Genomic DNA, 16,384 nt, shown 5'->3' on the forward strand with positions numbered 1-16,384 from the left:
CCTAATATTTAATTGTGGGCATTGCTTCAAAAAATTCTAACCAATCATTTCTTAATATGCAGACAGGTAGTATCTGTGCTGATACATTTCAGCGGAGCTTTTTTGAGTTTACCTTCTGTGAATACAAAGAAGAGGATATGTGCCAGGTCCATCATTTTGAGTGCCCAGCATGTTCTCCAGACATGTTGGCTGTCTGCTCTGATGGGAACCGAAAGCATTACCGCTTCAGCAAGTCAAAAGGGTAGGTATAGGTATTTTTCAGAAGTTTATTTTAGACTTGTCTAACACAAATAGTAGCCCTTCGGGTTGTCATTGAGTGATCATAACTTACATTTTAACAAATAGTAAATGTAGTACTTGTGATTTTTTATTACTGACGCATGTTATCTTATCATGGACAGGACTGAGGAGCCACCCATATATGAGGGCTTGTTCCTGGCCAAGGATGAGGAAGTTGCTACCTTTGTTGATCTTGTCAGAGGCAACATGAGAAGTGTATGAACATTAGATTTTTTTTTTTATATAATAGTTGGTTACACAGATATTTTAGTTTTGTGTTTTTATGTATCTTAAAATGTGTTATAAACTGATTTTATAGACAAATGACAGTGCAGTCTGCGGTATTGCCAAGTTCACCGCTGGCAGAGAGATGTCCAAAAAGTCTGGTGCTCAGATAGATGAGGAGGGCATTCAAGTTGCAGTTTGCAGGTGTGTGTGTCTGTGTGTGTGTGTGTGTGTGTATGTGTGTGTGTGTGTGTGTGTGTGTGTGTGTGTGTGTGTGTGTGTGTGTGTGTGTGTGTGTGTGTGTGTGTGTGCGTGTGTGTGTGTGTGTGTGTGTGTGTGTGTGTGTGTGTGTGTAGCCAAGTATTATATTTATCATATATTTTGTTATAGGCACTCAGTTGACAGAGATGTGAGCTTAAGCCAGGCCTTACTGGGTCAATTGTTTCTTAACCACTACATTTTCTTCTGATTTATCAGACATGGGTTTCTTTTACGAGGACTGAACCATTACCGTGGAGAAATATTTGCTTACCCGATGTTTCTTCAAAGAGAGATGTCAAAGAAGGCAAATGTTACCTTCTTCTGTATGGATGTTACATGCAGGTAATCCTCATTGTCATATTGCAAATCCAACTCCATGATTAAAATGTCTTGTTTCTCAGCTTTACAGTGATGTTAGTCATTTTAGATTTCAATTAAAAATGGATCTTTGTTACACTCACATGATGCTGCTCCTGCTTTTTAGGTACTGGCCCTACCTTAACAAAGTAGCAGAGGGTTTACCAGAGCTTCTGCCATTAACAGAAATGAGGCCATTCCTGAGCGTCATGCATGCCAAAGCCCATACAGCAAAATGCGAGGTACATGCAATAACTTTAAGTCTGGTATGGCTGTAGCTATAGGGAAATAATGGGTCGGATAATAGAACGTGCTGTGTGTTATCTTTCACTAACTGCTTTTCAGCTGCTTTTTCAAATTTGTTGGACAGGGATTTTGTTTTTCCCCAACAAATAAAAAGCTTGTGTCATGAGATGTTTTAGAGATAATTGTATGCATTAATGCAATCTTCAATGCAAAGGATTAGTTTTACATTTGTGCATGTTATGCCTGATTGTATGATGTTATATCAAAACTTCTGAAGTACTGCTACATAACACTTCTCACTCTGTGTTGCAGGTGAAATGGGGTGGCAGAAGCCAAGATGGAGCAGGAAACACAGTGGGAGAGGAAGTGGAGCAGGTATGGTATTATTGTCAGTATTTTAACTATGGCTACAAAGGGTCTTAATAGAAACCATAACACCAAAAGGCACTTATTTGTCATCTAAGTAAAACGCCTGGTGTGAGGGATAAAGTACATCCTTTATGTATGAGTTAATTGTGTAAAAATGAGTTATTTTCTTTATAGGTGAACAGCTTTCTCTCCAGGGCAGCACTTGTCACAAAATACATGACAAAAGCTGGTTGGTGTTACACTTACATTACACGCTCTGGTAGCCTAAATAAATAATAATAAATACTTAATAGTGTTTTTACAGGGAATTAAAAAAAACAAAGTTTCTCTGTTCTGTTCTTACTAAATTTATCATTGTATTACTTCAAGGTAATTACCAGTTCAACTAACTTTTAGTGATAGGGTTTAGGCATGTCTGTTGGGTTTCTCTTATTGTCTTTTGAATGTGAAATCTTACTTTTTGGCTTGTGGGTGCCTTATTGTTTTCATCAGGAAGAGTGAACATGCTAACGCGACAGGCCATGGGTTGGAACAGAAGAAAGAGGGACAACCTTCATCAAGTGTTAGCCCACAGATATGTCAAAGTAAGGGTAAATTATAATTGAGATCCTAAGCACTGCCCCTTTCCCTCAATGCACCAACTACAGCTAGATCTGAAACTATTTGTTGATTAATTGTTTAATCATGTTGCGGAAAAAAATATGCGACTATTTTGATAATAATCATGTTTTATTCATTTTAAGTAACTGAGGGGAGGTCTGCTTGCTAGTATACACAGATATTTAATGTGTTATTTAATGTTACACCTGTCCTGATGAAAGTCTTGTACCGAAAGCTCAAGTAAAATTGGTGGTTTTTGCATTGTGGTGGTGCATAGAGCTTTTTTCGGACATTTTGTTATTTTTTCTATTTAAAAGATCACAGAGAGGGCAAAGGTGGAAGCTGCCAGCCTTAGCAACATCAAGGAGCAGCACAACCTTGATCAGGAGACAATACAGCAGTGGGTGTGTGATGTTAGACAATGGGCGGTCACAGGTAAAACATGTAAAGTACACTATGTATGTGTGTATATACACACCCACACACACATCTGTTAAGGACTGTACCCTTATACAAATAATAAAAGGTGGCTATATTTTGAAAATGTCACTAATTGTGTCTCTTGTCAATTGTTTTGTTTCACCTATTTAGAGAGAGTCTACACTCCAGGTTGTACTGAAGAGCTAAGGGCTGACATTGAGAACATCACTGTAACCCTTTTGCGCAAGAAGCAAGATCTGTATCGTCAGCATGGTTTGTTGTCAAATCAAGTTATTTAAACGAATAAGACTTTAAAAAAACAATAATAATCTGGGATTATGACAGTTTTCTTTTCATTTCGATTTGCAGATAGCAACCAGGCAAGACAAAGAAAGAGAAAGAAAATGACAGAGTTGAAGAAGAAGCTTCGCGAAAAGGTCTTGCAATACAACACCGTAGTGGAAGGAGATCCGATTGACGAGGAGTTGGCTTGCAGTCTGACAGAGGGATATATCCTACCATGGGAGAGACATGAAGATGGTATGATATATATGAATTGCTATATTCCATATTTCCATATTTACCATTGTCCTTTTTGTTACTTGTCATGCAACAACACAGGAATGGGATGATATATTGAAATAAAAAAATATCATGAATACCAAAATATGGAAATATTAATCACGGAGCATAAACATTGAATGGTGTGCTGTAGTAATCATAAATAAAATGCTTGACCATCACAATTTCACAAGCTCTCAATTTGAATGGAGAATTATATAATTCAAATTATATTATTGTGACTTTTATTCATATTTTGAAATTGTTTATATTCTACAGAACCAATGCTGTCGCTAAAAAGATTTCTCAGAGAACATAATTCTGTTATACTTGTATAATATAATAATAAACATTCCTTGTCCACTATTCCATTACTTTCCCCAACCAAAGGCAACACCTTCAGGTTGAAGAGATCTGTCTTCGACCAGGTAATGCTGCTGAAACGCTTGGAGGAGGAGCAGAGCATCCTGGTAAAGGAGATGTCTCAGCACATCAAGTACCTTCTGAAGCAAGTGCAAGAAGTGGAGTCACTCAGAGGACAGACTTTGGAGCGCATCAAAACCAGCAGTATGTACAAGATCTTTAGATTTTAGTATCATGTATTTATTTATTTATTTATTTATAATATAGATTATTGTAGTAATATAATATAGTCTATAATATAGATAATATAGATTACCAGCTATTTGGCACCAGTGTGCACAATGTAAAAGTTGTAAATACAGTAAATATAATGACTAAAATGTAATGTTGAAGTTGCAAATTCAGCATTGTAAAATGCAAAAATAGTTAGAAATGTCATGTTTTGTTTGATGTGTCATCTTTCTCTTTCTATTTTTTCCCACAATTCCTCTACAGGTTTCGGTGACCTGACAGAGGATGCTACACATGGGCTCAACAGTGTCCTCAATCGGAGGGGTCACTCACTTAGAAGTCAACACAAACAGGCTGTTAATGCATACAGCAGTATAGCCACTATGGAATGTGATTTCCTTTCCATACAGGAGGACATTGAGGAGTGGGATGACAATGGCTTCACCAGCCCCGAGTCTGAGGAAGAAGACACCTAAAGACCACTGCCAAACAACACAGAGGAACTGGAGATTTGTACAAAAAATCTTGCCTTGCCTTTGTTTTAAATAGCTGTACCAAAGTATCTACAGGAAAGTTTTTGTAGATTCTGTATGTATTTTTATTTAAAAAAAAATAGAAAAACATTGAGTTATTTATCTCTTCTAACATTTGAGCTTGCTGATTTCAAACCAAAACTGCTTATTGCTGCTTTAAATAATTAATTGTCATCATCTTTGCATGGAAAAATCTAATGAAGATTCAATGGCAGTCTGTGTAATTTTAACAAGTATAATTTGAATGTACTTTGGTATTTCCATAATATAAGTGAATTTATATTTGTATGCAATTTGCATATACTACCCATATTATTTTGTAGTTTTTTTGTAGTTATAGCATACTGAATACAGTCAAATAGCATTAAAACCATAAATGTTATTCTTTTATGTTTTCCATATGACATCATCTAAATGTACAGACAGACAGACAAATCCAAAGAATTTTCACTTACATCCTGTAAAACTGTATAAAGAAATGTCTTTGTAACTTGTGATGCATACATATGCACCACTGGTAACCACAGAGCAAGCAGAGTGTGGCCCCGCTGGGCATTACTGGTTGTAGCACCACCCCAGCAGAATACGTCCCTGGATTGAAGGTCCAGTGGCGCCGCAAACCTGCTCCATCTCTACCATCTCAGATAGGGGTGCCCCAAATTTAATGAATCAGGCAGACTCCTGGCCTTCTTTCTTTTATTTTGTTTTTATTTTATATGCAAAGCCCTTTGAAATGCAATAGTGTGAATATTTAAACTCCTTTATTATTTTGAATAACTTAATTTTTCTTGCTCTCATTTTGTGATTTTGTGCCATTCTAATAAACCCATTTGATGGAATTGTCTGTTGTGTGAACCTAATATGCTGCAGCAGGAAATGTTCAGTTTGCATTATCAGTGACTTGATACAGACTTTTTTCACAGCTACACTCCATGATAAAGCTGTTGTTCTCTTGTACTTATATGGCACTTCTACTCCACTACATCTCAAAGGGAAATACTGTACTTTTTACTTCACTACATTTATCTGACAGCTTTAGTTACTTTACAAAGGTGGAGTTTTGCACACAAACAATATGAAGAGTATAAATTAGGTACTCAACAGTTTATACAAGAACAGTTAATGCATTAGTTGATCGACAGAACTTTAATTGCCAGCTATTTAGATAAGTCATGTCATGTAAAAACATTTCATGGTTCCAGCTTCAGAAATGTGAAGATTTTCATCTAGATTATTTTAATAGATATTTTTAAACATTTTTAGGTTTAGACTGACAAAACAAGCAGTGTGAAGGTGTTATTTTGGGCTATGGGCTCTCGATTAATAAAAATAAAAAAAATCAGCAAATTCATCCATAATGAAATAATCATCTCATGCAGTCAGAGACTAAACTGTTCACCCACAACCAACTACAACAGTAAAATCCTGCTTTTACATTAACACATGAGGAATAATAATATCATGATAACAAATTATTAGTACTTTTACTTAAGTAAATGATCTGAAAACGTCATCAACCACTGACATCATTTGAAAGTACTATTTGGGCACCTAATAGGCCCTATGCACAGCTGCACTACTTCCTGAACTTCAGCCAGCTCCTTTGTTTCCTGTCTGCCATTATTGGACAAACTGATTAATCCAGGTGTGTCTGATTATTGTTGTTGGTCAGACACACCTGGATTAATCAGTTTGTCCAATAATGGCAGACAGGAAACAAAGGAGCTGGCTGAAGTTCAGGAAGTAGTGCAGCTGTGCATAGGGCCTATTGCATCTTTTAGATTAATGCTGATGCTCATAAGTTCATGACTCTATCTAAAACACCCAAATAGTCTGTTTTTTGCTTGGCTGCGGTACATACATATGTGCAGTATTGTTATAATACTAAATTTCTAAAAAATATATAAAAGTTGAGGTCGGGGCCTCAAAGTCCTCACTGAAACTATGCCTGAGCCAAGGCTGTGTCCATGTAAAGTTAAAATTTAAACTTTGTTGTAGGACTAAACCAAATATATGGTTGGAAAGGGCTCGACCTGAAGAGTAACATATGTCAGTCTGAAGGTTGTAAATGGCTCCTGCTTTGAAATATTGACCTCTGAACCTTGACCTTGGTGCATGTTTGAAAGCTTGTCATTCAGGAACAGAAAGGGCTACAGACATGAAACCAACTGTTATAAATAGCTGTTGACTTCAGCTATATGACTATACCCATATGGGTAGAGTCACCAAGAGGTTTTGCTATCAAAAATGGTCAAACTTGATTTTCACCTATTTAACAGTAAGGTATTTAAAATTGTATTACACAAATGTGATTCCCATCCCCTTTAACCCATCAGTGTATTCTTGCATCATTATTTACAAATCTCAATTTCAATATATTGAGACATATATTTTTAAACTACAATTCCCTCTAGCCGCGCCATGCCACTTCATACTAATTAGTACCATATTTGTAGTTTTTTCTGTTTGCAAACATTAGGCTGTGATTAGGGTTGTAAAAAGATGTATGCACTGAATATATTAAATATCTAGTACAGCCGAACTAGTACTTACACTGTATTTAGATGTTGTGTGATATGCAAAAGTAAAGATTTAGGTTTATTTCGGATATTTTCCGAGCTGGAAAACAAAACAAATCAGCGTCACAGTAGTTCTTCCGGTTTGCAAAATAGGGTTTTCTAAACACATATCATGATAATATCTTAATGTTTAACTGCAGCCGAAGCATATATTACAATGAATTTATGTGGTTTACTTTAAAAAAGCAAACCGGTGATTAAGGCGATTTTAGCAAGTAGGCCCATATACACGCGTTTCGGGATTATGTTCACACTCGGCTGGAGTTACATAACGTACCTCCCTAATTACACATCGGAAGTGTAATTTAGGAGCTTTAGGCATTTGTATATTGTATAATTAGAATTTCAAAATGTTTGTTCGGCCCCTATGACTTAAATAAAATTGTTACGTTACACAATACTGCATTTTGTTAGTAAGGATTAAGGTGCTATGTAAATTACGTGGTCAATGATATGAACAGTGTGTGGTCAATGATATATGGACAGACCTGAAAAACACCCATAATAAATTAAAACATTTACAGTGCGTACTCATGTTGTTTGTAATAGGCTTAACTTACTAATATAAGGCTACAAATTACTCCTAAATGTGTAAATATGTATATAATTTCCTTTCTCTTTTCCTTGTTGTTATACAGGTATACATTACCTTTATCAAAGTCTCAATAGGCTATTAACTTTGCTAATGTCCATATATTAACTCTCCTTATGTGATTTATGTCCATATTAAATTATTATTGTGGATTTACTGATTATCAAATAAAGTTTAACTGGAAGTTTTCAACCATCCCCTTGATATAAAACAATCCATAACAAACTCGCTGTCACAGATTGTCAAACTTCATAATAAAAAACAAATCTGAAAATGTCACATAGTACACTTCATTTATTTTGTTAGGTATTGTTCATGACAGTGAAGTGAATAACAGAAATGGCAAATGAACAACAAATATAGTACCAAACAGCACTTTATTTAAGATGATCTCAATTCCCTTATTTGAAGTGTGTGTGTGTGTAGTCCCATTTGTGAAATGCACATTTTCATTACCATCAAAAAATTAAATAGTTATTTTTGTCAACACACAATCAGCTTCAAGATGAGTAACTGCTACATAGGGTTAGTCCAAACAGTATGTTATGCAAATAAGGACATGGAATGATTTCATAGTTAATTATGATACTGTAATTTAGCAAGAGGTTGAAAGATTGATAACAAAAATTAAGGCATTTCGAAACCTGTGAATAAAATGGGAAGTTGCTCATGTAGTTTAATTTTATATTTGTGGCGGAGGTTATTTAATATGAAATCTTAAATGAAACCGTGTCCTTTTCAATATTGAGCTATGTCCCCCAATAAAGCACTCCAACTGTGTGTGTCATCAGTGGACTGAACATTTTGGTAGTTATGAAAGGATCAGTTGTTGCCCATAGTTTAGCTTGTCTGAGTCAAAATACAATCAATTGTAACTTTTCCATGGTCTGTTGGCAACAAAACAATTCATATTGGAGTCCTTCAAGTTTAAGAAATGTTAAGTCTGTTGACTGTTGCACTTTATTGAATCCATACAGATAAAAGAGGCAGCAACAAGCTTGAATAAAAACCATGAAGAATATTAAAGTTCAAATTACATTACAAACTGTTTAGCTGATGTAACATCACAATATTATGGAACAATACAAGTGGACAACAACAAAATATGTAAAGAAAATACACTTAACAAGAACAAGGAAAAAATGCATGTTTGCAATGTATGTTGCATATTTGCAGGCTAGCTGCATGGGAATCAGGCTGGCTGCCAGGATGGAGGCCAGGTCTTTCCACTGAGAAAAACATAAATGAATAGAGGGAAGTTGAGGGAGAATTAGTTAGTATAATACACATTGAATTGATTGTCATGAATGTAACATTTACTGTTTTACAATACTTTGCAGAGTAATGCAGAGCATCAAGAATCTGTTGTTCCAGAGTGGGGATGAGGTGAGCAGCTTAAAAGGTCAAAATGTTGTGGAATAAAATAAATCCTCTGACTCACAAATAAATGTATCCATTCGCAGTGTACTAATCGTCAAACCCTGAAACCCTGATGTTTCCTCTGACTATACCATCAACATCTCCAATCACTGCATTCCTCTTCTAGAGACTTGCAGCAGAAACTCACTGCAGCAGTTACATTTAAATAGTGAATTTCACTTTTGGTTTCATATGGCTGTGGATACACTCACAATTGTAAACAGCATACAAAAACTGTTTGCATGATCATTTTTCTTTAATAATCTCTACCCATGACAATGTCTTGTCAACAATCCCAACAAATGAAAACAGTACATTACACTACATTTATTCATTTAGCCGACGCTTTTATCCAAAGCGACTTACAATTGCTGTTTATGTCAAATGTCGCACGCCTCCGGAGCAACTAGGGGTTAAGAGTCTTGCTCAGGGATGTACAGAGTACACTCTGCCAGTACAGAGAGATCCAAGAGCCCAATAATAAAATGCATGTAATCGTACATAACCAAAAGCTATTTAACATACCACATTGTGCAGGGCTGCCAGTCATAAAGATGTTCTGTCCTCCCCTGTGGCAGGAAGACAAAGACATTGTAGGAGTGAAAATATATTAATTGTTGACATAGTTTATATACTGCATATTTAGAATAATAGTCATCAAATAAGATCCATGACTGACACTTCAAGCTAAAGGTATTTACAGGATGCCTACATATCCAGCTCAATGTTGTGACTTAGACAACAGCATTTTGTCAAGGTAACATTAAGTAATCACTGTGAAGCTGCTTTCATACAATCTGTATTGTAAAAAGCGCTATATAAAAAGGTGACTTGTCTTGACGTGGGTGTCTTTAGGGGTAATAATTGTTTTTTTGGGGGATAAATAATAAAAGCGATAAAACCATTGTTTTTATAATCACATATTTGTTGCTGCATTTTAAGTGAAATTTAACTTGGTTAAGGTTTTGAAATGACAATAGCCAATAGCATTATTTAAAGGTATAGCGGAGGATCTTTCCGAATTTTAAATAAGTCCCGCCCTCTCCACTTTTTGAAAAGTTTGATTGATTCACCAGAATGATTGACAATTAGGAGGACCAATAGTATAGAGAATCCACCCGGAAATAAAAAATCCTCCGCTATACCTTTAACTAATTGAGAGGAAACACTGTTATCCAGTTAGTCATTGTCCTACCTTTCTGTTCCTTGTCTTTATTATTTCACGGACTGGGAACATTTCAAGCCGATTGTGAGGGCAATCTGTAATTGTAAGGAATATATTATTTGCACCAATGTCCACAATATGTGTAGTATTTTGTGTGCAGGAATCAATTCACAATGCACACATTTATGCATTTTTTCCACTGTTTGTCATTAGCACATTTAGCTCCTCCTAGTGAGATTTGAGAACCACAGGAGTATCAAAGACTGCATGGTTCTATTCAAAATCTTTGTTTCTTTGCCATCCCTTCTTTATGTTGTGTCTCCTAATGGACTGTTTACATTTCACATCGCTTGCCACAGAGCAGATATATTTTACACTGGTATTCTTTACACTGGGACTTTAACTTTGCAGCTCTCTAATTACAGGGATGTGTAGACAACCATCAATTCAATTACTATTTATAGAAAAAATAATAAAATAATATAGCATCTAGGCATACAGTATAATTGCAATCCTGAATCAGATCCATAATAAATCAATACTTTTTAGAGGGTTTACAAAAATCACATTAACTTCATGACGATTATGCAGGGGTAAAATGTCTGTACAATACATGCCGTGCATAGACTAAAACACACCTTTAATTTTTTGTGGTCTTTTACGTTGCCGTGGACCCTCCAGTGGTGGCTGCACAGCTGGGACCTGGTGTGCTGGTTCATGGAAGGGTGGAGCTGGGTGTGGTGGTTCTCGGATGGATGGAGACAGGTGTGCTGGTTCCTGGATGGATGGAGCCAGGTGTGGTGGTTCTTGGATGGATGGAGCCAGGTGTGTTGGTTCCTGGATGGATGGAGCCAGGTGTGTTGGTTCCTGGATGGATGGAGACAGGTGTGTTGGTTCCTGGATGGATGGACACAGGTGTGTTGGTTCCTGGATGGATGGAGACAGGTGTGCTGGTTCCTGGATGGATGGAGACAGGTGTGTTGGTTCCTGGATGGATGGAGCCAGGTGTGGTGGTTCTCGGATGGATGGAGCCAGGTGTGGTGGTTCTCGGATGGATGGAGCCAGGTGTGCTGGTTCCTGGATGGATGGAGACAGGTGTGTTGGTTCCTGGATGGATGGAGCCAGGTGTGGTGGTTCTCGGATGGATGGAGCCAGGTGTGGTGGTTCTCGGATGGATGGAGCCAGGTGTGCTGGTTCCTGGATGGATGGAGACAGGTGTGTTGGTTCCTGGATGGATGGAGCCAGGTGTGGTGGTTCTCGGATGGATGGAGCCAGGTGTGCTGGTTCCTGGATGGATGGAGACAGGTGTGGTGGTGTGTGGCTGGAAAGACTCAGGTGTGCTGGTTCCTGGATGGATGGAGCCAGGTGTGCTGCTTTGTAGATGGAGGGACCCTGGAGTGCTGGTTTGTAGATGGATGGAGCAGGGTGCGGTGATGTGTGGTAGGAAGGAGACGGCTGTGGTGACGTGCAGACGGATGTAGTCTGGGTTGCTGGTGTGCCAATGGATGGAGCCTGGTTTTGTGATGCTGTGGCTGGTGTTTCCTGTTGTGGTGACTGGATATGGGTGGTAGGGGTTAAGTCACACGTCACCAAATGTAGGACGAAGTTCTCCTCTTCTTGAGGTAGTTGGTCTGAGTTGAGTCTTGTCCAACCTATAAATGGACATGGAGAACACACAAATATAATATATAATATGCAAACGCCGGTGCTGACCGGTAGGATGCTACTGCCAGTGATGCATGCACTCGTCGGGAGAGTGGCATTAAGCAAAGTTGAATCTTCTGTAAAAACACTGAATACTGCTCTTATTAATACATGTGCAGAAAAAACATTAGTTCAAAAATCGGGGTTGACTTGCTTTATTTTTTATTTCAGCCAGTGATGTTGGGAAACGTTATATGTTTTGAAAAAAAACACATAGTCCACCCTGCTCTTATCAATATGCTATTAGTTAAATAGCATTAGATAGCTATTACCGATGTTGGGAGAAACTGTTTATTATTATTTTCAATATGCACATTGCTTCTCTGTATAGCATCACCTGGTTGGAGAGGCAGCAATGTGTAAAGTTTGGCTGATTGTCGACTCCTAATGTTAATTATTGTTGTTCCAGTAAAGTGGATTCATTTCTAAAATAAGTGGACTAAACAGGTTATCTGTCACTTTTTAGAAAGGGCAGGGCGCGGGATAGTAAAAGTAATATAGTAACATGACAAGTAATGTAACTAGTAACTTTTAATTCCCTGTAATAAGTAAAGTAATATTATAACTTTTACAGGAGTAACAATTCCCTGAGTAACTTGACCAACACCGGTTGAGGTCTCAGTGACTTTCATGCCGTTAGGTACTTTTTTGCACATCCAATCTCTATTCGCAGTGGCACAAGTAGTAGATTTACTTTGACTATGTTTTAAAAAAATACATTAACATTAACACAAGTTAGTCTTAAAGGGCAAAATTAGTAGGATAGTCTCTTGCTGTTTGTAAACACATGATTCAAAGTTGGCCCATGCAGAGAGAGCGGCGATTGAGCGAGCTCCAAAAGAGAGTGAGCAGTGTTAGCAAGAACAAAGCAGTGAATCAGAGAAATAAAAGGTCTTCTGATTGTTTCATTTCGGTTACATTCTAAAGCACAAATAAACATTACCCCACCTCCACAGAACCCTGTTGGAAAGAGCGACTTTGGCGGATTTTGTGTGAATACAGCCGAAGCCACCGTCAGCCTTTAAGATATGTCTGCTATAAGTGTGTGTGTAGCTCAGACACACAGACCTGTATGATGGAGAGAGAACACAGAGGAAAGAGAAGGAGACAGCAATGTAACCTGATTGCTACGTTACTATAGAGTCAGAGTCCTGGGCCCGTATTCTTAAAGATTCTAAGAATCCTCTCAGAAAACTCCTAATTTAGCTTAAAAACTTTTACATATGAGTCTTAGCTTAAGAGTGATTCTGAGAGCAACTCTTGAGCAAGGAAAAAACAAAAACTTTTATCTTAGTGAGGAGGCGGGGCTGACCCCATTGCTTTGTGTGACAAAATCTTTTGAAGACTGTGATTGGTTGGTTGTCCACGAAGGAAAACAATTTTTATGTATAGGGTCTATTCTAAGCCTTCACATTGAAATTACATGCGTAATCTGGCGCTATAGCATTTATGTGCTGTAACGGAGATGTTAGCGTGTCTTTAATAAGATCGGTCACTAAACATGATCTCTGCATTATCTAATCTATAGCGTCTTATAGGCTAACTCACTGTCCATCAACACATTTCTTCTCCCTCTTCATCTTACTGCCACTTTAAACTCCCACATTTCTAAGAATTTTCCTAGAATTTTGTCACTAGGAGCTACTCTTTGCATTAAGATTTTTTATGAATACGGCCCTGGCTTTTATTTTATGAGAAACCACAGGAAGTCCTGTTTCCCATTTGCGCTAGCTTCCCAGCTGAGTGTTTAGGCTCTTTTAAAATGACTCTAGGTTGCAGCTAGGCTACAGCCAGATCAAAATTTCTAGTCTTTGCTGTTTGGAAATGTACAGGACAACACCAACAATTGTACAACGGATAGTGAATACATGCATGCGTATGCATTTCAAGGTTAAATAAATGCAATCTCACCTTCAACCATCAATTTATAGATGGCATCCACATTATCAAGGCATTTCTTAGCGGATGTGCTAAGGTGGGCATGCATTGGCAGCATTAGTTTTGTTTTAGTATGGCACGTCCCTGTCACCACCTTAGGAGGATGGGCAATTAGCAGCAGGGGCTTCATGCCAAGGGCATACAACTTCTCAAGCTGGAACAGAGAGGTAGAGAGATCAATTAGATACACAAAACTGTAGTTTACAGCTGAATTTTACAGTTTACACTGGGACGGCAGTGGCTCATGTAGGTTGTCTACAAATTCGGAAGATTGGTGGTTCAATCCCCGGTTCCACTGAATCAAGTGTGGAGGTGTCCATGAGCAAGACACCTAACCAAGACACCTAACCTAACACCTAACCTAACCGAGCTGGATGGTGCCTTGCATGGCTGACACCGCTGTCGGTGCATGAATGTGTGAAGTTACATCAAAGCTAGGAAACATCTACAAACAATTTTTACAAAATTTTTGGATAGATAAATGTGAGGATTTGTATGAGTTTCAACTCCCTAGATATAATAGTAGGAAAAAACAGTAAACATGAATTATATTTTTATTAATAGTGTGGATGTGAGGCAGTTTATTAAACTAGTCAATTTATTTGCTTATGTGAAAATAATAAAACACTTTTGGTGAATGAGATGATAGGAAAACTACATACCAGAATGGCAGCATCATCAAGAACGTGGGACTTATTTTTATTTTTTTTCATAGATGCCAACCACTGCTTCTGCTGACTTTTAAATTTTTCCATCTTTTTTTGGAGTCTTACATTTTGGGGTTGTTGATGGTTGCAAAATGAACAAATTTTAAGTCCACAATATATTTTTTCCCCGCAGTTTGGGCAGGTCTTTTTTTGTGACCCTCCAGCCATTTCTGAACAGAAATAGATGGAAGTGAGAGAGATAGATAGACTGAAAGAGTGATTAAAAGAGAGACAATAACAGAAAGAGAGAGATCGAAAGAGACAAGTGAGAACGAGAGAGAGAGAGTGGCTCTTAAAAGTGCCGTTGGTTTGATTTGGGTGCGTGTGTGTATATGTGTGTGTGTTGGTGGAGTCAAAGTGTTGCAATATAGCTGTAAAACAAGAAAAAAGCAAAAGATTATTAGAATAGCATTTGTAGTAAATGATAATTTCTTAATTGTTAGGACAAAGTACTTATTAACTGACTATGTATCAATCACAACCACTACGTACAATACAAATCAATCCTTACTGTACAAATATCAGATTTGTACCACATTCACTTGACACAAGCAAGTACCAACACAAATCTATTTTTATTTAGGCCTACAAATAATGGAAAAGGTGGTCTTCTTCTGTCCTGTTGCATAAAACGCTTCTCATAATATCTACTGCTCTCTCTTCTCAATGTCACACATAACTAAAGTAACAATTATGATTCAGTGTCTTCTAAAATGGCAAAGTCTTACAAAAGTATGGCACGAAAGTGTTACAGGATAATTATGTTAATTACAAGTTAATGATGCATTAATTATATCAGGTATGTATGAACGGTCATTGACATTGAGTCGCACTGAGCAGTCAAATCCTCTGGAAAGACTCCCGGTCCACTTTTTTATTCTAGTCCATCCCCGATTGCGGTAATTCACCTTAGTTACACTTCTGACATTTACTTTGCACTTTAAATAAAACTTTAACCACTGCAACAACACGTTGTTAATTGTTGTCCTCACAACACATGGACAAATACATGAGTTTAAACTGATTTTTGTTGTGGAAGTGCCACATTCCTACTGTGCCGGGGTCGGGACAGCTGTCATTTGGCTGGCTAGCTAACGTAATTACTTCGGCGGGTAGCCGTGTAAATGATAATGCAACACTAACAAATTCAACCTAAACTCTATGGATGATTAAATCCAGCTACAACTAAAGAAATAACAGCAAAGGTTTTACGTGCTTTTTAACAAACAAACACCCCGAGGGGTTGAGATACTTACTGTAGTCATGTGGCGGGAGAAATGAGTGGTAAAAGCGCAGTGATTATGGGTAAGAAGCGTGCGTAACGTGACGTATCGTTGCCGTGGTAACGACTGAAAGTCTTCTGATTCATAATAATAATAATTAATAATATTCGCTGCTATGACAGACAATACATTTGAAAAGAATAAAATATCGTAAATGGTTTAATAAAGTAAAGGGAACAATCTATTTAACACAGCCTCGGGCCATTCTTTAAAACTACTCCATCTATAAACGGATAGTTATATCACAAACAATTTACTGTTATTTAGACAACAAAAATCGGAAGTAATACACTACAATAAATTATAAAAGGAGGACGTTTCGTAAACTAGAAAACAACATTTACCGCTGCCCATTGTGACGTTGTCTAACCAGGGAATCCGTGTGTCCACCACGACAAATGAGCCTCATTGACTTTGTATGGGTGTTGTTTGCGTGGTGCCGACACGTAATTCTAACACATTACGTGCCACCACCACGCAAATCGGGGTTAAGGGGTCGTGTTCATTTCACGTAATTCTGTGAGATCAGGTTGAACAGAACACCACAATCGC

The 16,384-nt window shown here is 37.6% G+C and overlaps 2 protein-coding genes across 2 annotated transcripts; one reads left to right on the top strand and one right to left on the bottom strand.

The window, feature by feature from the left end:
* Positions 1-69: 69 nt before the first annotated feature.
* LOC307154198 (uncharacterized protein) lies at positions 70-5,282 on the top strand. The gene is made up of 13 exons (XM_079898962.1): positions 70-241; positions 402-495; positions 599-708; positions 982-1,107; positions 1,250-1,364; positions 1,681-1,743; positions 1,912-1,966; positions 2,230-2,321; positions 2,655-2,772; positions 2,929-3,030; positions 3,127-3,297; positions 3,709-3,885; positions 4,177-5,282. The coding sequence occupies exons 1-13, from the start codon at positions 138-140 to the stop codon at positions 4,386-4,388; spliced, it is 1,539 nt and encodes a 512-aa protein (XP_079755088.1). The 5' UTR covers positions 70-137; the 3' UTR covers positions 4,389-5,282.
* Positions 5,283-10,827: 5,545 nt separating this feature from the next.
* LOC307154197 (uncharacterized protein) lies at positions 10,828-16,317 on the bottom strand (the record flags this gene model as incomplete). Its single annotated transcript, XM_079898961.1, has 4 exons — positions 14,505-16,317; positions 13,816-13,996; positions 11,323-11,852; positions 10,828-11,037 (listed from the first exon to the last, which is right to left on the bottom strand). Exons 1-4 carry the CDS (start codon positions 14,715-14,717, stop codon positions 10,828-10,830), a joined length of 1,134 nt encoding a protein of 377 aa, XP_079755087.1. The 5' UTR covers positions 14,718-16,317.
* Between the last annotated feature and the right edge of the window lie 67 nt (positions 16,318-16,384).

This window comes from Squalius cephalus (assembly GCF_949319135.1).
Source record: "Squalius cephalus genome assembly, contig: scaffold_141, whole genome shotgun sequence".
NCBI classification, from domain to species: Eukaryota; Metazoa; Chordata; class Actinopteri; order Cypriniformes; family Leuciscidae; genus Squalius; species Squalius cephalus.

Excerpts from the sequence above, each read along its gene's own strand:
- LOC307154198 (XM_079898962.1), top strand. The coding sequence starts at position 138 with ATGTGCCAGGTCCATCATTTTGAGTGCCCAGCATGTTCTCCAGACATG. Across the intron at positions 709-981 it reads ATTCAAGTTGCAGTTTGCAG|ACATGGGTTTCTTTTACGAG; the intron begins GTGTGTGTGTCT and ends CTGATTTATCAG. Across the intron at positions 2,773-2,928 it reads TAGACAATGGGCGGTCACAG|AGAGAGTCTACACTCCAGGT; the intron begins GTAAAACATGTA and ends TCACCTATTTAG.